Source organism: Daphnia magna, linkage group LG3, assembly GCF_020631705.1.
Source record: "Daphnia magna isolate NIES linkage group LG3, ASM2063170v1.1, whole genome shotgun sequence".
Lineage (NCBI taxonomy): Eukaryota > Metazoa > Arthropoda > Branchiopoda > Diplostraca > Daphniidae > Daphnia > Daphnia magna.
In genome coordinates, this window is record NC_059184.1 from 5,329,393 (window position 1) to 5,352,002 (window position 22,610).

Below are 22,610 nucleotides of genomic sequence, written 5' to 3' on the forward strand. Positions count from 1 at the left end.
ACGCTCGCACAAGAAAATCCACTCGACATTATCGGTCCCTTGTCTCTATATGACTTCAAAACAAAAACAAACGAACATGTACGAAGAAAAACGGATTTGTTTAACATTTGCTTTTTCTTTGTACACTGCCTATATAAGCAAAAGCTTTGCGTGTTGTTCAGTCTCTCGCCAAAATCGCGCTAGTTTTCTTTATGCGCAACTTTTTATTACGTCTACTGATATTACATGGATTTCCCAGGTGTGTTTGTTTTGTTCCATAACTTTTACGATCCGCAGAAAATTTGTGCGTTTTTTTCCCCCTCTTTTAATCTATTCAATTTTCTATTTCCAAATTTAAAAAACAAAACAAACAAAAAACTACTGCGTAGCACTACAAATATTAAAAAGAAAACGAAATAATAACAAAACAAAAAAAAAGGAGAAAGAAAAAGCGTAAATATATAACGCACATAAGAAGCACGAGCTGTCAGCTGCTCGTTACCGAAAATTGTTGAGAGGCTATTCAGTTGCTCCATAGGCTATACTGTACTACTACTACTACTACGTATAAATATATATGGCCATCGTTCGAATTGCTATCGCATGTTGTTCTTAGCTAAGGACGAGGTGTTGCCAATGACGGGCCGTATGCCAAGTCAAAGACGCTACGGCGCCCGACAGTCTCCCTGTCTGCCGACGTCTCCTGCCCGATATTTCGTTTCTTCATCATCATTTTGGGTGAAGACGCAAGAGGCTGACATAAGGGGCCAAAAGCCAACGTCAGGCCGGCGTCATGGCGTCGTGGCGTCACGATGGGAAAAAAACAAAAACAAAAAACAAAAAACAAAAAAGGAAAAACAGATGCGAAGGCATCCGGAATGAGATAAGCTAACGTTGTTTATTATGTTGGTCGACGCCATAGTGACGGCGAAACAGAGGCTTGCTGGACCATGCCAAGTCTCTTCCTCTTCTGTTATTATGTGCTTTTGCACGTCGAAACGTTAATACGAACTTGACCTTCAAGTGACCCACCATGGCAGCGTGTATGCATCTATTTATTATTATTTTTATTTTTTTTTACGGCTCTTGTTCGCCTCACGCTCTGCTCCAGCGGGCGGTCTTTTCTCTTGCACAATTATGCGCGATTCCCTTTTCGGTATTGTTTTGTTTTTCTGTGAATTTTTCCAGTGTGCATCTCCAACTTCTTTTTAACTATCCATCTTCTTGCACTATTGATTTTTTGTTGTTGTTGTTGTTCCGACTCACTGGCGAAGTTGTTTGCATGTATACTTGTTGAATGGCCAATCATGTTTTGAAGATAGGAAGAAAAAAAAAGGCGTAGCGATTATATAAGAGAAATTCTTATTCCTATTTTCGTCTGCGTTCCATCATCGTATATACCAAGGACGTAATATTTACTACGCACAGACTCTATCCAGATGCGATATAACTGTCGACAGATTCCCCTACATCGCCCGCTGATAGGCTCGTTTCACTCTTCTCATGTAGAGAGAGAGATATGCCACGTGCCTGACGGGTGCGCTCGCCATATAGGCCTGTGCATATCGCACTCTATAAAAGAAGGTAGAACGAAGCGTGAAGAATTCGGAAAATGCAGGAAATCATCGGAAAAGGACCTTGACGGAGGCGAAACTTTTCTTATTTTCAAACAGCAACAAACAAGAAAAAAAAAAAAGAAAAAGAAAAATGGCGATTAAAAGGAATGCGGACAAGCGGATTCGTTGAGAATTTGATGACAAGCGATGTATATACGCATGCGAACGGTACATGCCCATTTTATTTTGAAAATTTTTGTTTTTTCTCTCTATTCTCCGTGGAAAATTCCAGACAAGAAGTTGCGAGAAGGATCGGTCTGTCTCATTCTCAATGTTTCGTGTACTAATACGGGCACCATTATTCATGACCCTGGATTTGCCATCATCATCATTAAAGGCACGTTCACATCGTTCCTGTCCCGGGACCTTGTTGAATGTTGATATTTGGCGAGCGCGCGTCGGGAGCGCGAGCAAGCACGGCTACATATGCAGCTGGCAGTTCCGCAATAGTCTCACATTGGTCGTTTTACATCAACAATGATTTATATTAAGGAGGCGGTAATCTATACTGAATTGTTTATACAGCAGCCGAAGCTTTCTCTCTGTCGTTCTTCCTACGATTAGTTATTCGTTTTTTTTTGTTTTGTTTTGTTTTTTGTTTTTCTCTTTTCTTTTTTTTTATTTCGTCTTAGGAATGTATACAAATGCACGCGCCTTTACGTCAGCTCGCATCTTCTGCCAATGGAACACGGAGCTCTGCGTCCCCGACTGGACGTCGCCCGTGCCCTTTCATCATCTATTCTCTCGTGCACGGCCCCCATATGTGCGCACGTTATGTCGACTCCCGCACGCATCGATCAAAATGATAATCCTGACAAAACAAAACAACAACAAGAAAATAAAAAAAAATGTTTCAACTGAGTAGAAGAAGAAGGGAACAAACACATCAAACGCTTCCTTATACACGGAGGGAACTGCAACGAAAAAGGGAGAAAATAAATAAAAATCCAACAGAACAAAAGTAAAAAACTAACAAAAATAAATGCTTGGAGAAATAAAAACAAGAATTCGATAGTTTAGAGAAAAGAAGAACAGAGAACACACGAAAGAAAAGAAAAAGAAATAGTGCAGAGCGAGCCACGTATTAGATGTGCGTTCTATATGTCGATGTGTTTGATTCACTTTTCCTGTGGGGGTTGCCAGTGTTTGACGGCGTCTGACCAACACCTTCAATCTTCTCTTTTCTTTTTGTCTTTGGTCCAGCAGCCCTTTGGCTCTCTCTTCTTTGTTACTTGTATTTCTTTTTTTTTCTTTGTTTTCGGGTATTAAATTGCCAAGAGATTGAGGATTTTGTATATCTCACCGCTGGCATACAAACACGAGCATTTGACTACATTACTGTGGTTGTAAAGTATTTTATAGGCCTATACGTCATTTTGTTGGGGAGGGGGATGATTACATTTCGGCGTGGCGTATACAGAGAACATAGAACACAAGCGGGCAGTTAGCGGGAATGATGAAGAAGATGATGAACAAATGGTAGGTTACGTACATATATACCATTATGGAATGAGACGGACCTTACCGTGCGCTGTGTACATGTTTTATGGCGTCCAGTCTTTTTCTTTTTCCCATGTATATATATTTCTCCCCTCATCATTGAAGACCTTTTATCTTGATAGATGAACCTTCATTTGTCTAGATCGTTGCTTGCATAGAAAAAGAAGATGAAAAAAGAAAATAATAATAATAAAGGAGAACGCGGAGAAAGAGAGTGTAATAGTAGACACTATAAGCCGATTAGATTCTCGGATTTATTTTATTTTATTTTTATTTTTTTTTTTTTTTGTGTGTGTATGCATAAAATACTATTTCTTCATTGTAAAGTGAGGGGGGGGGAACACGAAAACGGGGAAAGGGAGAAGAGTCCATTGAGTTTCAGGAAGACATGCCATTGAGTGAAAAGAGGAGGAAGATATATACCTTAAAGAGGGAGATGAAGCAGACAACAGAGCTAGGCCAGCACCAAATACAACAACCATCCAATAGAAGAAGTCAGGATTTAAGAAAGAAAAAGAAAGGAGAGATTGTGTAAATATATAAAAAAAAAAAAAAAAAAGGCAACAACGCTGAGTAGATCGAGAAGAAAAGAAGGGATTTACGGTGGTGAATGGATTTCGCCTCCACTGTCGTGACGTGACTAGAAAACTCTTTGATTCTCATTTTTTTTTTTTTGCATTAGTTTAAAAAAAAGGGGGGGGACTACTGTGACATCCGCTTCTATTTTTTATTAATTTTATTTATTTATTTATTTACAAAAATTATTTCATTTTGTGTTTTGAAATCTTTGCCTTTTCTTTCGTTCTTTTCTCTAAAGACACTAAAATAGAATTGACCGTGCCGACTCTGCCGGACCGCGAAGCTAAAAAGCCTCTCGCATTTCTTTATGTATCCATCATGGATTCCTTCAAACGCATCCGTTTTCTATTTTCTATTTATTTTCCTAATTCTTTTTCTTTTCTCTTACCTTTTATTTCTCGCTCTTATTTCTGTGACACCACCGCAAGGCATTCTATATATGCGTAACAAATCGCTGCTCACTCTATTCTCCAGGAGGCTCCGGATTTACCTTTCTATTTTTTCCTATCTTCTTGTTCAACGCACATACACGCAGCCCTTATAGCATTGCGTTTATATTGTACGGTAACTGTAAGGCACAGATTCAATCTCCTGCAGCAGGTTACAGACCGTCTAAGCCATTTGTTCCTTTTCTCTTTCTATTTTTTTGTTTTTCTCTTTTCGTTGCTATCTCCTCGGAGTCAGCATTGATTCTTTTCCTAGGAGAGAGTAAAAAAAAAAATTTAAGAAAATAGGCCTTTTTTTTTTAAGCAGCGCGTGAATCGTCGCAACGCGTACTATACGCCCTACTTATAAGATCGAAATAGCTCGGCTATATGTAGGCCTGTCACCAAGCCCAGGTATAATATTAGAAAAAATAAAAGGGATTTCTGAAATAAGGGAAAAATAAATAAATAAATAAAATAAACAGCGAGAACAAGATGAAACCTGTTCAATCAACGAAATGAAAAAGTCGGAGACATTTTTTACGAGTCGACTGAGAAACAAATCGTTTAAAGAAAAAGTATAAATTTCCACAGGGGACTATATACCGATGGCATTCGTATGCGGTGAACCTTTCAACGCCATTCCGTTCGTTTTCTCTTCACACAACACCCGTTTTGTCAGCAATCTGTCTACATATGAAATCCATTTTCACAAATGTTTGTTTTTCTTTCTTTCTTCTTTTTTTTCAGATTTTTTTTGGGGGGATGATCGGCGTCAAGTCGTCATCTAGTTTTCTGCGACTTTCTTGGTCGGGTTATTGAGTTCGCCTGGCATTAAAACGATAAGCTCAGCGCTATTGCTGTTGTAATTCATGTAAATTTGACATCTGCGTATTAAACGCGATGACTTTTCCAAGCGTCGATGCCAACTTTTGAAGGCAAAAGAAAAAAACAAAACAAAACACATTGGCCAAGCCTCACCGGCGTTGCTAAGTGCGTCGGAGCAAACTATTTTCAAGAGTCCCGGCGCTAGAGCAAATATGTCCTTTTTCAACTTTGATTCATTTCTTTCATTTTTTTTTGTTGTTGTTTCTATATATCCATCCTCCACTATTTTCTTTACCCCCTTCCCCCCTTTTTTTTCTTCAAAAAAATAAGAAGAAAATCATCTCATTTTGTATGTTTTTTTCTGCTCACGTTGACGTCCACTACTTTCTGCGTGCCGGCCCAAATAAAGGATAAATAAATTGTCGAGTCGTATGTGTGCATCAGTCAATCCCCCGTTTACTTTTCGATGCTGCTTTTCCCCAATTCTACCGAGAGGTATATAACCCGAAAACTTCCTTTCCGGTAAAGTCCCTTCTTGACTTGGAAGCAGTCAAGTATACAGCTAGGAGACATCAAAACATGATGACGTTACTCCCAATAAATTCAAACATCCCAGCGTCACTATGTCGCTATGCCGCAATATACGATCGCCACGCCAAAAAAAATGCGGAGCACGTTCGTCCGCTACCCACCTCATCCTGCGTGTGTATTTTGTTTTTTTTTTTTTGTTTATTTTGTTGTTGTCTTTTTTTATTCTTCTCCGGGCGGCTTTCCCGCCCGCCTGTGTTTTTCCACACTTTCCAGTTGAACAAGAGTTGCACGTTGAGTTGGTTTAACGCTGGCGCGTAGTATAGCTCGCATTCTAGCCGCTTGGCCAGGTTTTTCTCGAAGGACTAGAAGGCCACTCACAACTTGCCCAAGCGCCAGTCATAGTGGAGAACTCTTGGATGATAGAGCGCGCACCACTCGGCATCATCTCAAGATCCCTAATAACACACTACTTAACGTTTCTCGACGTTTTTTTTGTTTTGTTTCGTTTTTTTTTTCAAATCCCCTCTGAAGCACTTGTCTCGCTTTGCATTCGGTTTACTTAACTTTTGCAGGATCGTTTCGTACAGGGACGTCAGTCGCTTTTCGTTTTTCTGTCCGAGGGCGGTTATTAAAAATAATTAAACGAGGAGGATTCAACTGTAAACATTGAACGATCAAGAAGATCACAGCGATAACGCCAAAATCGTATATCATTGGAGTGAATTACGTGCATCATGCTGAGCTGACAAAGTGAGGCTGCCGCTGACATCTCATCATCAACGGGACGTGCTCAACACTTGATCTGTCCCCAGAAAGCGAGCCGGGCTTCTTCGCCTCGACATCTATCGAATTTCTCGGTAAGTCACTAAATCCTCGTGTCTATATAGTATTGAGCTGAATCCTTCATCTTCCGCATCTCTCACGCCTATCATTTCCTTCAAGTGTATACGAATCGATCGCTATATATATATCCCACATGTAAAAATATCTCTCCTCTTTTCTGTATCTTTTCCCTTTTTTTTTCTTTTCTTTTACGTATATCTCACACAGGATGTAACTAAAACATCATTCTGTATCTTACCCATTCCCCGGATTACAAAAGTAGACGAAAAAAAAAAAAGAAAAGGAGTTTAAAAGAAAAAGATCAGGGACCTCCTACGGTTCGAGGAATTTCATTTATTTTTTCCGGTTTTAGCTCGTTTTTACGCCACAATTTGGCATGGGCTAGCGTAAATAGGTCTATCCTGTATCCGCTATTGACGAGAACATCATAAGACCTTAACTTTTTCATCCCCTCCCTATATACTTCCTACATATACATAACCGACGAAGCGCAACGAGAAAACTTTCCGTGTCGCGCTATTTTTGTAAAGTGATGTCACAAGCCACGTTGCGCTTCGACAAGAGGATGATTACATCAGATCTTACAAAAACGAGTACACATTTTGGATTTTTATCCCTGCTATCGCCCTAATGGTAATAGACGGGAAGAATGGGCAGTCAAGTTGATTGAAAGTGTCAGTGCATCAGTTGATTGGACTGCCTATTATATAATTAAGTAATAAAAGCGGAGCTATAGCCCGTACAAGACAATGGAACAAAAGAATCTGTTGTCGTGCGGCCGGGCTTTGCCAAAGCCCCGGGACCGAAGTCGATTCGATTGATTACTGAAGGCAAGCACACGTTGCGAATGAAAGGAGACAGACAAAGAACAAATCTTCTGGCTCTATTAGACAGACAACAGCCATCCATTGTATCCATAGGCTACCGTTACACACGTAAGAACTAATCAATTGAGATGAGCCGTCCGATTATTAAAAAAAAAGAAAGGGGACGATTACGAACTAAGGAATCCAAGAAGAACGAGAACGAACCAGAGAGTCACACGAAAGAGAAACGAAGGCACGTTACAAACAAATATACTTTAACGAGAGCTATTGGTCAACTAGCAGGTGCTTTGACCAAACCATATAGAAGAGAGTGAATGGAGGTAAAGTGGAAGGGGAAAGAGAGAGAAAGGATATAAAAGAAAGAAACCTGCTGCTGTCAGCATTTTTAGCTGTTAGCGCGCGGTCATTGTTGCCCATTTGTGTAAATATACTCGACGGTTTTTTTCTTTTTCTCCGTCCAGACCGGATGTTTCAAAGATATGGTCGAGAGAGAAAGGCAAAGAGAGAGAGAGAGAGCAGGTTGGCTATAGTGAGAGAATGTCCATGCGCATTCTCTATTTTCTTGAAAAAAAGTTGTCTCGATTTTTAAGTCGATTCGTTCGCAACATTCAGCCCTTGGTCCGTGAAAAATTGTCACATTGGACCGAGTCTGATTTGGTGCATATTAGAACGTTTGTACATTTCTCTTTTTATTTTAAATTTTCTTCTTTGATGTCTGATTTCATCCACATCCTTTTATTTCCTTTTTCCTCCCGCACGTCGTTACAATTTTTTTTTTTTTTTTTCTTAAATAATTTTTAGCTCAAAAATTCCCCCCTCTTGTCTGTCCCACATCCACCCCCGCCGGACCTTCTCTTTTTTTTCTAGTTACATCCTTTTTTTTTACCTCCTTTTCATATATAGTCTCCCTTCCTTCCCCACCTTCACGCGCGTGCACGCAGGACGTAACTGACCAGCCGCGACCAGTTCGCTCCCGGTGACTAGCGGCTAGGCGGTGACCAGCGCGCGGGACGGAAGTGATGAAGGGGGGGGGGGAGAGAGAGGAAAGCCATTAATGCACAAAGAAAAAAAAAAAGAAAAGAAAAAAGAGAGAAAAATAAATAAGGAAAGAACTAATAGAACTCCCATTCCTGCGTGGCTAGAAAAAAAGTCAACACCGCGTAACCAGCAGCGTCCGAAAACAGGAAACACCTGCTGGAGAAAAAAAAAAAAGAAGAAAGAAATAAGCAAAAACAGCACACCCACAAACAAAACAAAACACACACACACACACACACACACACACACACACAAAATTCTCTTCGTTAGCCGGCCGTACTTCCGGCCCGATAGTTTCACATATTTACAAGTCAAGCCGTAATAAGAGGCCGACCGTAGACTGCGTTGTTTAGTGAAGCGTAGGGGGGGGACACGGAGAAAAGGCAAAAGAAAAGAATACCAATGCTATTGTGGTGGACTACACATTTATGTGTCGTTATATACTAACATAAAACTAACGTAGAGGGTATTTTTTTTTTTTTAAAGAGAATATGTTGCTCTAACACAAAATGCAAAAGGAGAAAATCAAGGGATGTGGAATTCGTCGAGCACGAGTGCGCACACTCACACAAACTGCACACACACACACACATACCCGAGACTCTTTCACTCGCTCGCTCCGGTTCACACAGACAAACGCACCACGCGCGAGCAGCCGAGCAATTGGGTAAAAATAAAAAATGAAAAAATAAATAAAAAAAAAGATGGGAAAAGAAAAGAAAGAAAACGGATACATTATGATAATATAATATAGCGCGGTGGTAGCGGCGTCGAGGGAGAAACTGTGTGTCGGAGAGGACGAACGACGTCATTATTTTCTTGTTGTCATCTCTTCAAGAATCGCATTTCACATTAGCGGTGTAGGCTATATACGTATCCACTTGGCATGTGTTGAACAGAAGAAAAAAAAAGCGAAATCTCTACAGCCCCGCTTATACATGACAGGGCATCCTAGCAAATGGGGAAAACAAAAAAAAAGGCAGAGGCGGTATAACAAAGGGGGGAGATTCGCATAGCAGACTGTGTTTGACGTCATTTGGCTTCTCGATGGCAAACTCGTTGCAGATGACTGTTACGTTAATCGATACTTGAAATGAAACGTGCACTTGGTAATGATGAGACCCGTTCGATCGTCGACCGAAAGCACCGACAACGAGTGGGCGGACGCCAACGAAACTGACAGTTGCGATGGAACAGCCCTAACTGGTTGGAGAAGAGTTCTCAGAGAAATGTTTGAAATTATTCGCGCTCGATCGTGCCGATGCAGCTAGAGCACATTTACCTAACTATTTCTCCTGCTTCTTCACACCCACACAGTTTCACGCTAGCGTGCCATGCATAAAGTCTCGCATGGCGAGGTGTAGGACATTTTTTTGGCTATACGGCAGTTGTCGAAGAGAAACGCAAAGAGATGGGAAATTCTTTACGGATGAATGACAAGCGCTATTTCAGAGAATGTGCAGTGTATACATCAGTATTTATAGCAATCGTGATGTCCCTGTGTGGCATGGCGGCTATTGTGTGCCGAAAAAAAAAGAAACGGTTTGCATCGATTTTGAAATGCTGGACTGGAAATAGAGAGAGAGAGAAAAAGGGAGGAAAATGGAAACCCAAAAATGACAATTGAATCGGAAAAAAAAAAAATCACAACAATTGATGTGCGCTGACGGAGGGGAAGGAAAACGAGCGAAGTGGATGAACGTGAAGATCGTGTCAAAAAGAAGAGCAGGAACCGTGCGTGGTCGGGCTTGGGAACAATTGATGCAGAATCCGAGAAATGTGGCATAGATGTACGTACACTATATCGTCTAAAGCGATCGACTCTGTGAGAGTGAGCCATTGGAGAAAAAAGAAAAAAAAAATGCATGGGAAATGGAAGGATGGAAAAGAATAGATTCAAAACACGCCCGGATCCCGAAATCTACATTATCAGTGATGTGCTGCTTTAAAAAAAAAAAAAAAAGAAAAGATGAAGAGGCTTGAGAATGAGACAGGGGGAGGGGGAGAAAACGAAGCGTAACTGCATCTTCAGGCAGGATATATATCTAAATAAATATATACACCAAGGAGAAAATGGTGGAACACGGTCTACACACTCCATCTTTTACAGGTATATATCGATAGATTGTCCCGTCTGTTTTTCTTCTTCTTCTTCTTCCACCTTTTTATCTGTTCATTTCAGGTTCTTCTTCTTCCCCACCATCGTTTTTTTTTTCTTTTCTTTCTGGGGCTGCCTTTTGTTAAAGACTCTTTTCGTCTTGGGGCTTGATGATGATGAGATGCTTGTTGGATAACTCCCAAAGAGAAGCGAAAAGGGGCAAGGACGAAGAGGGGAAAATGCGAAGGCGTACATGAGAATATAAGCAAGGCGAGAATGTAACGGAGGAGAAGAAGAAAGAGGAAAGACAAGAAAAGATGGACGATAACTGCGTGTCCCGTTTTCATACGTATTCGGCTGGAGATGAGTGGATGCACGCACCGTAGTGACCGTAGAGTAATACGCGCATAGGAAAAGTAGGCGGACAATAAGAAGAAAAAAAGGAAAAGATGAAAGACGAAGGAGAAAAGAAAAAACAAAAAATATCTCCCTCAAAAAATACCGCCAACAAACAAACAACACACACACACACACACACACACAGAGTTGTATATAGCTATCGTTCTCTGTCTTCCTGTTGGCGGGGGTATTGATTTGATTATTCAGCAGCTAAGCTTAGTTATTTATACATTTGATTTAGGTTTAGCCTGTTATGCAGTGACGTCTTCGAAATCCCACTCGAGCCCCAGTGTGATCATTATACATCCAACCAGCATATCTTTTTTTTTTTTTGAATATTGAAATCGTGGATGGCCATATGACGTAGTGTGAATCGTATTTTTTGGTTTTCTTCCTCCATTTCCTTGTCTTGTTTTATGGCTTTATCGGCGGACCGAGTCATTTGTTGCACAATAGGCTATAGATAGTGAATGGCAGTCCAAGGGTTCCACTCTTTTGAATCAAATGATGACGCTGGATTGCCTCACAGGGTCAGTGCGTGTGAGTTTCGTCATCTGGCCGCCGCCTTCTCTATTTATCCTTTAAGAGGGCCACTGAAAACACTACCCGGCCTACCAGTGGCGACTCGTTTGCTCTCGAGAGTTGGATGACGTCATCCTTATTTTTTTTTTGGCCCTATACTTATTCCATAGAAGGTTAGCCGCAGAGCACGGCCGAAACGCACGCGCATGACCAAAAGCAGCTCTGTCACAGCGAACGCGACCCCCAAGCCGACGACATTTGGGAACCCGGACCGCATCATAACCACTTTTTTCCTCCCTTTTTTTTCTTTTTCAAAATGGAATACACCAATGACGATGAATTACGTCGTGGCATGACCATCGATAGACTGGTCTCTCCTTCCTTGTTCTTCTGCGAACACGGCCATCATCATTCACGTTCTTGTCGACGATTGTTGACCTGATCTAGTCAACTGGTCCTCACCATCCCGTTTGCACGCCCGTTGCACCACCTTCGTTATCGACAAAAATAGAGAACACGAAAATTCTAAGATCGTTAAGAAAAATCAAAATCAAGGGCCATAATCGAATGGAGTCAAACGAATAGAGTCGTCCAGGCGCGTATATAGAAACGACTCGTCCCGTTCTCATCGAATCGTATACAGCACGCTAACAGACGGAGAAATTAAATGAAGCGTGTCGAACTCGATACTTCTTTCGAACGCTGGTGGCCTTGATGAACCCTAAAAAAAGCAAGAGCCGATTGTGGAGACTGCGGACGTGAACGAACGATCCCTAAAAAAAAAAACACACGCCGGTTGCCTCGAGTCGTTTCTTTTTAAAAAATGAGAACTCAAATGATTGGCTCGTTGTCTTTCGGTATTTATAGAATTTATTAAAAAATTTAATTTTTTTGCCGGGGTGGAGGAAAAACCATAAAATGAGAAACTGGAACGTTGTTTTCCCCGCAGGTGAGAATTTTTTTTTTTAAAGGCGAGAGCGAATTTATGCAAATTACTGTGTTACCTGGAGCTATAATTTTTTTTTTCTAAGCTCTAGTTCATAAATTGGCTCGTTCATCGCAAAGTTTAAGTAGCCTTGGAACCAGTATAGAAGCGATTGAAGGCACATGAACCGGGCGTTGTCCAAAATTGCCTATCCTTTTTCGGGATCTTTTTTTATATATACATATCGAATATTAAATGAGTTACTCGATGAATCGATGGATCCGTCAGATCAATATCTACGTACTTGTTGGTTTTTTTTTTTTTCTTTTTCTGGTTTGCCGATTCACTTTGGTTAAAAAGAAAAAACCATGTGTCAGGCTCACCTATAGCCGAACAATGTCTATGCAAATTCGTGACCCGCCACAAAGTTACTAAGAAATTTCTCATCTGATATGCGTTCAGCGTATCTACTCGAGCAAGAAAGAGTCGAATGACGAGTAAGTCGCTACGGTACAGCAACTAGCAGTAAATCTACTTGTATACGTCACGTTTCCTTCTTCCTTGTTAAATTTTTTTTTTTCGTGTGTGTTTTGTTTACGAGTATTGCAATAGATGCCCATACCTGTTTTAGGCCTTAACCGGGTGGGCGAAAAATGTCGTGAGGGTCAAGACTGACCCAAGATTGTTTGCTGATTTTTTATTTATTTATATACGTATATATACATTTGTTTGTTTATTTCCAATTTTCTTCTTTTGATCCCTCCGTTAGATCACGACTTTAACGAAAGAACGAAAAGAAAGTATGAATTAAGGAATGTTTTCCATCATGGCTAAGACGTCCGTAACAAATTGTACGGGTTAGCCGCTGATAAACACCCGTCTACTGCAGCCCATTCCATCCACACATTTAAGCCTCATACTTTTGTTGTTGTTGTTTTATTTCTTTTTGTTTTCTCCCGATAAAAAGACAGCGCATTCAACTGTCGAGCTGTCGGTTATGTTGGAAACGGTTCATTAAAACTTCTCCTTTTTCTTCTGTTTCGTTTGGTCCGTGACCGATTATTAAAGCAGACAACCAGAAGCAGCACACGACTTCTTGACGAAGTAGCCGGGATCCGAGTACAAGAAGCAGACGATGGCGCCATTTTCTAATTGCCAAAGGTGTGCCGTATGGATCGTGTTGGCCTCGTTCGTCTGGCTTCATCTGCTCGACGCAGCGGCCGTCGAGCCGAACAACCCGCTGCGACGCGTCGGCGACGACAGCCCGATGACGTGGCGGAGAAGGCACAGTCGGGATCTTCATCATCTTCATCTTCATCACGATCGTAGCTTGGGTCGTGCTGGCGCCTTGGATGACCAAAGCGGCCGCCACAGAAGATCCGAGTGGTCTTGCCCTGAGGTGAACAATTCGTCTCACTCACCGGGCATCTCGTGCCAATGTGACTTGCCGCACACGCTCCGATGTTCGGCAGTGAGCGGAGGGCACACGTCTGGCTCCAGTTCCGGCTCGTCCGAGTCCGAGCGTCAAGTGGCGTCCGTCATCGGAGCGCTGAGGGCTCTGCCGCGCGAGCAGTCCGTCTCGCTGCTCGATCTTATCAATTCAAAATTTCAGCCGACTGGGCCCTTTCCTTTTTGAACGAGTAACGCTCCACGGACTTGTTATCTCTTCTGGCGAAATTCAAGAGGTTTCGGCGCAAGCTTTCGCCGGCCTAGCCTCGTCACTCACCGCTCTAGGATTACCCAATAATCGATTGGTAAATGTGCCCTCAGAAGCGCTTCGTTCGCTGATTCATCTTGAGCGTCTCGACCTATCCAACAATCGGATTCAATCCATTGCCGGACAACCTTTTGCCGGTCTCGATAGGCTCCGTTTCCTCGACTTGAGTGGCAACGCATTGGAAACCATCGCTCCAACAGTTTTCGCCGCAGCGTCCGGTTTGCGGAGCTTGCAATTGCGATCGAATTTGTTGGAAACTTCGCAACTCGTCGCACCAGCCCTGAGCGGCCTCAAGAAATTGCAAGAACTCGATCTTGGCTACAATCGACTGCGCGGACGGCTGACCAGCACGTTTCTTCAAGGTTTAGACAACCTCATCACGCTGGAACTGACGGGCAATAATTTGACATTGCTGAAACGCGGCATGCTCTCCGGATTGAAACGGCTCCGCACTTTGCGCTTGGCTCGCAATCAGGTAAAATTAAAAAAAACAAACAAAAACATTTGCATTGCTTTTCATTTGGCGTGACACATACATGTTCACGTCCTGACTCACATGATGGCATACCCTACAATAAAACATTGTGTACTCATCGGCTATCGATCTCTAAATTTCTCGCTCCCATTCGCTGCAGATCGACGTGATTGAAGATCAATCTTTCGTTTCGCTGGCGTCGCTGACATCGCTGGATTTGAGCCATAACGGAGTCGTCGCCATTTCCGGACAGTCACTCTCCCATCTCAACGAGTATGTCTACTATTTGTTCGTTGCAGCTATTTCCCATAGATTATCTCGAAATGTGCGCTTTGCAAGTTTAACCGCTTTCTTCACTGGTATTCGATAAGTATACAATATGTCAGCGCAAACAATTCACAGTGAACTACTGGATCATTTTGATGACGTAGAAAGGGATGATGTTAACATGGGCGTATATCCTATCGTATTACCCAAAGTCTAAATATATATCTTGCCATTTATTTATTTGAAGTTTGACGCAGTTGGACTTAAGCCACAACTACTTACGGGCCTTGACGTCGGACCTCGTCGACGGATTGCCCAGTCTCGAATCGCTCGACTTGACTGATAACGACATCTCTCTCGTGGAGCCTGGAGTATTGACCAACCTGCCAAAGCTCATCCATCTGTCACTGACGGGTAAGCCACATAACTTTATTTGCCGTCCACTCATTTTGGCACATTCCCACCTTCCGGCAAGGTGTAGGCGATTTTCTTTTGTTAGGGCTCAGGAGCTTTCGGCATCCGTCCGTTGTCAATTCATTGAGTTGACGTCAATCATAAAAATCTTAAAGCAGATTCTAGGACAATATCCAACAATCTCTTTTCGCTCGGCCAACATTTTTACAGCCCCCCCCCCCTTTTTTTTTTCGGGCTCTCGGAGCCGGAAGGTGATGGGCAGGATGAGCGGAAGACCTAGAGGGCCACAGCATGTCTGGTTTCTCAACAGGCCCTCCTCCATAATGCAAACAAAAAAGAAAAGTAGATGCGTCAAAACACATTCCCAGTCTCCTTCGCTATGTGTAAACATATGCACGAATCTACCGCCCGTTTCGGGCGCTAGAACCTTAAGGCAGCTCATGGCTGATGTATGCTGAATGCTATCCTTGAAAGCTTCTTATCTATCCTTCATGTTGGCCGTAACGTGAAATACGGTGGGACCTGTGATTCGCTGGAGAGAAGAAAAAAAAAAAGACCAAAGCTTTGGCTTCGCTACTATGCTTACACGTTCTATGTCATCATCGCTTTGGCTTCTATCTGGCCCTCTCCTGGACATGTAGAATCAATGACTCTGATGGCTGGTCTTTTTTCTTTTTAAACTGTCGCTCTACTACCTCCAATTCTTCACGCGTCAAATCCCTTCATTTATCTCTCCCCTTTGATGTCGCGGCTAAAGAAGCCAGAGAAAAAAGGGAATTTTAAAAATAAAACCGTCTTCTTCATTTTGTACACCCTCCTGTCAGACAGGTTTATTGTGCTGGAACGATTTCATACAAAAAAAAATAAGAGACGGGCTACCCACACGGGTGTACTTTCTCAAAGAACCGGAAAAAGGTGCAGGCCTGTCCTCACTGCTTTTTCAGTTTCGCTTCCTCTCTTTTCATTTTTCTTTTGTTGGCCGATTTTATTTTTTTTGTTCAATTCAATTGTATCCTGTTTTTTGTTTTTTTAAACTGGGCGTGCACTGATGTATTGATCATGATTGTCATCAACCCCCCCGCGCGATCTGCGATAGACCGAGAAAAATGAGCGCGGATCAAGACAGTTCACTGAAAGAGCCGATCCAGTGACAAGTCGAATGAATAGAAAACTGTGTTGACATCAAGTGTAGCAAATCCTCCTTTTAAAAAACAAACAAAAAACGTTAGATTATTGCTGTAAAAATCCAATTTTACGATACATTCACTCCAGACTGGGGTGCGCGTGACGACCAGCCATGTAAACAAATCAGGTCCGGTCTGTGTAGACTATAAGAAGGAAAGAGGGAAGGTTGACAGTGAAATGTCGTTTTCGCACGTAGCCATTCAAATGTTTTTTCAAGAGCGGAAGTGCACTGGTCGTCAATTTTATTTTGAAACTACATGCCCTTTTTTATTCTCTTTCAAAGTCTAAATCGTTTACAGTTTATTTAACTTTCAAGTCGCCATTGAGAAATGCGGGTGCTGACTGTTGAGCTCAGGCTTACATTATACAAAGTTATACTGGATCTAGTTCTTTACGCTTTTCTCTCCCCAACAAAAATCAACAACAACAACAAAAAAACAGTTTTGAATCCGCTGCTCATGCACCATCGCACGCACGCCAAGGCCTCCGTGAAGATGCCCTCCCACTTCTTTTTAGCATCAGTGACTACAGTCTAACAGTCCAGTTCTATACACACACACACGCACAACGGTCTATGTAGCACAGACAGTCGACCGAGACGGAAGGAGAAAAGCAACTCAATGGGCTCGCTCACGAAATTCAATGTGCAAAGCCAGGGGTGTCAACATTCGGTCCGCAGCAAACCAAAGGGGTTCCTCTCGCTCCATTAAAAACGTCATCAACCGCTTCACTTGCACGCCCATCTTCAACGTTTCCTTCTTCATGTTCCGTTCTGGTGCGGAGCATCCGCTCGCTCGATTCGTCTCCAGTTGGTAGACGTGTTCGCTTTAGCCCAGGCCGACCCATTAAGGCCAATGGTTATCGTCTCTTGTGTTGCAAAGATATACACAAGCGGAAATAACAGACCCAACGGGTAACCGTCAGTTTTTATACCGTAGATATGTGACGAGATGATTTCAAATGAAAAAGGACAGAGAGAGGAATTCATGCGCGCTCATGCTCGTGCTTCAACACAAGATAAAGAACAACAGTTTCCTTTTCAGTGGAAAAGCATATCAGAGGCTGGCGTGTAACTTGCGCAAGTGACTTATGTGATGGCTGTTAAATTTGAAAAATGCACCGTTGGCGGACGTGCAATAACTCCCCGCTATTGAAGCGGTCAGTAATAAAAAAACGAAAGAGAGCAACAGGGAAACGGATGCGATCGGATGAAACGGGTGAATACGTTTCGACAAAACGGAGAACGAAACTGAATGCAACGGCAATCACGAAACGGTTTCACAGTTTGCTCCGCATCTACGCCAATGGCAGAAATCTTTTGAAACGTGACTAGAAGCGGCAAATGGGAAAGAGAAAAAACAAAAATTTATTTCCTCTCTCTTTTTACCGCTGTCATAAGTGTCGAATGTGAGTGGGAAGTAAGAAAAAAGAATAAAAATGGAAAATTGCAAGAACCTGAAGAGCGAGTGAAAGACATGGGCTTCTTTTTTTTTTTTATTATTATTATTTTAGTTACTTTGGCAGAGAAAACAGGACGGGATTACGGCTAGACGAATCCAAACGCAATGAAAAAAGAAAGAAAAAAAAAACGGAGAGAGATAGAAAATGAATAATAGATGGAAAACCATCAAAAGGGCAATAGAAAAGGTGTGACAAATGGAAAGGAAAAAGATATCCGACCTGGGTTGGATTATAGCGACGTAAAATGGTAGAACCAAGGACGACAACAAAGACGCAAAAGCTGTGGCTTTTTTCTGTGCGCAGGCAAGGAAGGCCTCACAGCCAATCGCACCAAAAAGAAGAAATATGCTTAAGGTACATACTACACATCAATAGGGAGGATTAAAAAAAAAAAAAAAGTAACACATAAAGCAGGTATATCTTTCTCACTTCCTGTTTGCGTTGCTTGTACATTCGGTTTGGGCAAGTCGCCTTTTTTTTTTTCAGAAAAAAAAAGAAAAGAAAAAACAAAATTTGCTGGAGAAAGGGCGTCTTAATGACTTTAATCCGACAGCGGACGATTTGTGTGGTTCTCTAGTCATCGTCATTGGGTGAATGCATCCACAAATCTCTAGAGAAACGTGATTTCTCTCCTCTTTCCTGCCATTCGGTTTTATTCTTAATACTTTGAATATCTTTTATTTTTTTCTCCTGCCATCCCAGTAAATGCACGTACACTTATTCTATACGGGTATGGGGGGGGGAGGGGAGGGGCCCGCTAGTTTTCATTGGCTCCAAAATCACACGCTTCAGCGCTTTGCCTTCGTCGGCATCCTGGAAGATCTTCCAGCCTCTTCATTCGTTTGATGATAATCATGCGATATTAGCGTTTTCCTCAATCCCCCCCTTTTTATGGTTTTCACCTTATTTTATTATTTTTTTCTTCTTTAATGGCTCTCAAGAGATTCTCAGATGCTGATTGAAAACACCGGAACATCCGTCAAGTTCAGGGGGGGGACAAAATTAGAAACGAGATCGTCGTTCTCAAAAGGGGAACTGATGAGGAAAGCCCGAAATTTTTCTTGATTGCGAACGCAAGTTGCGTGCCATCCGTCGGTTGGACACGGACGTCGGAGAGTCGTTGCCTCTATATGATATCAGCCCGATAGCAGCAGAACTCCTGCCTTGGTTGCACAAGCAACTCGCCACACGATCGTTTCGTTTTTGTTTCTTTTTTCTTCCTTGGACTCCATTCTTTCCTTTTCGTGTTAGCAAAGAATTCTGGTCGTCACGCGATCGAAGCTCGGGGCATAGTCTTCGCCGACTTGGCACAATGATGAGGATGTTTATGGCACTTATTCTAAACTTTATACGACCCTTCAACACGCACGACCATTATGCTAATGAGCGAATAATGAGGCTACAGACTGAAGGGCGCGTTCCAAACGCTGCAAAGGTGACTGGGAATTCTCGCTAATCAGAAAGCTGTTCCTTTCTTCGCTTCATTTGACTACTACTTGACTTTGCATGTCTTTCTTGTATACAGTTTCTCTCTTTGTTTGAATATTCAAAGATGGTTCTCATTTGCCTTTTAATTTTTACAGACAACCCGTTAAATTGCGACTGTCATCTGATCGATTTGGCTCGATGGTTGCGCAACAGCACCGGTAACCAACCAGCCGATGATCAAAACCGAAGATCGGCCGTTTGCGCTACACCACCTTCGCTGGAAAACGGACTCTTGTTCGAGGCGGAAATAGAAACACTCACCTGCGAAACCAATGGCAATGGACGAGATGGTTCAATCTCCAGCGATGGCCAACAAGAAGGCGATGAAAGCAACAACTTCTTGTCCTCCCAACCGACCGAAGATTTCATCCGATTATCAACCGCTCAGGTGCAATTCGGATCTGCCGAACTGGAAGGCTCTTCTCTATTGCATACAGTATGGAAAGTGGATTCGGCCACATTGCCATACACATGCGACGCTATCCTCGTCTATGAATTGAGCGAGGAGCACGAGGCTCTGCTTGACTCGTATCCGGTTCGTTGCCATTCGGAGGAGCGGCCCAACAAGCAACTGCAGCTCACCGTCAAACTTAGCGACAACATGAAGACGGATGGTCAGTATCGATTGTGCCTCGTCTTGTTCGAAGGAGGTCACGACGACGAGGCTTCTCTTTTACCCGGATGTTCGCATGCGATGACCTGGCAAACGTTAAAGCATCACGACGAAGAAATGGACGAGACAACGCGTCAAAGCGGCAACGTCTTGAGTGATTATGCCTCATCAGGACTGCCCGTAACGGCAATGATGACGCAGATTACCGCCTTTTACGCTAACGTCAGTTCACCCCAATCCGTTTCGGTTTACATGAGAATTCCAGACGCTTTACCGACCTGTCAGTTCACCGTGGCCGTTTTTGAGAAGCACCGATTGCTGGCGTTGAAACGGCTGAACTGCTCGACCACGTCGTTCACCTTTGGTCAACTGATGGACAACCGAAACAACCAATTTGCTTCCAGTTCGATCGACTATCCAGTCGAGGAGTATCAAGTATGCGCTACATTTGCCCAGCAGGGTCAGTTCCTTCCACCTCCCGATGGAGAACGTCAGGCGGATGGGGATATCGTTTTGACTGCAAGCAAGAGCCGAAGTAGTAGCAGCATTGCCATATCCACTAACACCGGTGGACACTCGATGGCCAATTCGACCGTTGTTCAATACGAGCACTGCGTCGTGGCCAAAGTGCCCAGTCGGATCTGGGCGGTGGAGAACACGTTGGTCGTCATTGCAGTCACGGTGGTCTTCGTTCTCATCGCCGCTGCTTTGCTTTTACTCACCTATCTGCTGGCCAGACGGGTCTTCTTCCGGCGGAGTAAACTGTTGTGGTGCAGCTCCTCCTCCGACCCGTTGAGCTCGTCGGTTCCCAAGGCAACCAGTCGACATATTTTGTACGTGCCGGAGAATGATTATTTTACAGACTCGGCCTGCAGCAGTAGCGGATCAGATAACCGCGAAGAGACGTCAACTAACGTCTGATATCGAATATAAAATCAACTCTACAACACCCAATTACAACACAACAACAATAACAACAACAACAAAAGGCGACTGGGAATGCTAAAAAGGCCATCCAGCCGTTACATCGTCAATTACGTCAAAAGCTTTAAGCCCTTTTTTCTTTCACGCAATTCACGTCACTTTCACGGACCTTCATTGTCATTTCCCCTCAAGCGGTCATGTGTGTTTTCAATTTAGTGCCAAAGTTGAGCTTGACCCATGCGTTTTACTCCTATTTTTTATTTGTTTTTTTTTTTCATTACATTGTTTTTGAATCAATAATTGTACCATAGAACCTTTTTGTACAGAAGGAGTTAAAATGCAATTGGAAAAGGAAAGTGTCGTGCCGTCGGATCGATTGTCCGACGTTTTATCAAATGTTTTGTCATTTTTCTTGTTTCTTTTTCGGTTGTCCCATCTAATTTTCATCATCTACATCAGGAGCATTTACAAATTGATCACATCCCTCTAACCCTTTCATGTCTTTTCCTGCTGGATGAACTTTTATGATTGGTTTTTGGAAGCCGGATGGATTAATTAAAAAGCGAATCTTGCTGTTGATTTATTTCTACACCCAATGTGTACACCCTCTTCCCTTGTCCTCTCATCTTCTGTCAGTCTTGTTGTTACAAACCACGTTGTGCATAATTATATACGATCACTTTTGTACAGTACAGCTCATAAATAAAGACAACACACATCCTATACGAGACGTTCTTAATACCTTCTTTCTCTTGGTTGACTGGGGTTAAGCTTCAAGACTATCGCTTAAGATGAAACTGGCAGAGAAAATGGGATGTCTCATGGATATCTTTGAAAGACCCCTTTTTTTTTTCTTGTGCTACGTCTTACGTCTATGGTCGCAACTTCAAGCCCTTTTCGTTTCTTTTAATATTTCAAGAGCTTCATCAATAATTAGTGAAGTTCAGGTTCTACATGGAAATGGAATTTCATAGTTTTCTACATGCATGTGGTGAATTTTTAAAAGCTTGTTGCCAATCAAAATCGCTCTTTCAATTCTTATGCCAACTTTTGACAAGTAGGCCTAATAGAATTTTAACGGGCCTTTGGCCGAAAGGAACATAAAATTGTTGATCCTTTCTCAAGTTGAAAAGAATATGCACAAATATTAGAAAACATGCCTTTTTTAAGAGCTGCACCTCTAGTGTATAAATACAAAAAAAAAAAAAAAAATGAACACAATAAAACAAACAAAACGAGACTGTAAGCGAGGCAGATCAATGAAAAGCTGCTGACGGCGAGAACCAAGGATAACGCTACCATGTGAGGCACATAGTTCAATTACAGTTGCAGGCTTCACGTCAAAAAAGAAACGGAAAGAAGACGATATACTGCACGTATTCTGCAGAGAAATAAAACGGTATATAAAAAAAAATTAAATATAGAAAAGGCAGAGCTGGGGCCGAGACGAAAGTGCGGGGATTTCAGGAGGAAAAAGTTAACAAAGTTGACACACGTTTCGCGGTGGGATTGCTTAATCAAACATAGCAATGGTTTCAGCCCATGACACACAGAGGAAGTTGGACACACGCTTCAATCTTTTTGTTTTATCTCAACTCTTCCAGCCCATGGAAAACTCATGGCAAAGACGAGAATTCGTGGCTCCGCTGCCAAAACTTGGTGACCGTTTTCGTATACAATGATAACGCCGCATAGGCGTCTTGACTACTGATTCCTCCGTTTCTTTTTTCCCCCATTTTGTTTCTTCATTACATTCACCTCTCACTGGTGTATGGTGTGAGGCCAAACTATTCCACATGATGCCTTGTCCATGACTTATAGACCTGTGTGCGCAACAATAACATCAAGGCTTGTATTGATTAAGGTTGGCTTGTAACCGAAACTTCTGCACGCGTCCACGCGACCGGCTTTATGGGAACACAACAAAGACAACAGCGTAACTATACAGAGACAAGG

The 22,610-nt window shown here is 42.5% G+C and overlaps 1 protein-coding gene and 1 long non-coding RNA gene across 2 annotated transcripts; both read left to right on the top strand.

Moving 5' to 3' along the window:
• Positions 1-205: 205 nt before the first annotated feature.
• LOC116918406 lies at positions 206-3,025 on the top strand. The gene is made up of 3 exons (XR_004391520.2): positions 206-1,763; positions 1,828-2,093; positions 2,228-3,025. It is a non-coding gene; the product is annotated as an uncharacterized LOC116918406 (long non-coding RNA).
• Positions 3,026-5,838: 2,813 nt separating this feature from the next.
• Positions 5,839-21,377, top strand: LOC116919529. The gene is given in 6 exon segments (XM_032925546.2): positions 5,839-6,315; positions 13,179-13,701; positions 13,703-14,302; positions 14,463-14,575; positions 14,817-14,983; positions 19,213-21,377. Coding segments are annotated over 5 exon segments (2,775 nt in total). The 5' UTR covers positions 5,839-6,315; positions 13,179-13,245; the 3' UTR covers positions 20,652-21,377.
• The last annotated feature ends 1,233 nt before the right edge of the window (positions 21,378-22,610 follow it).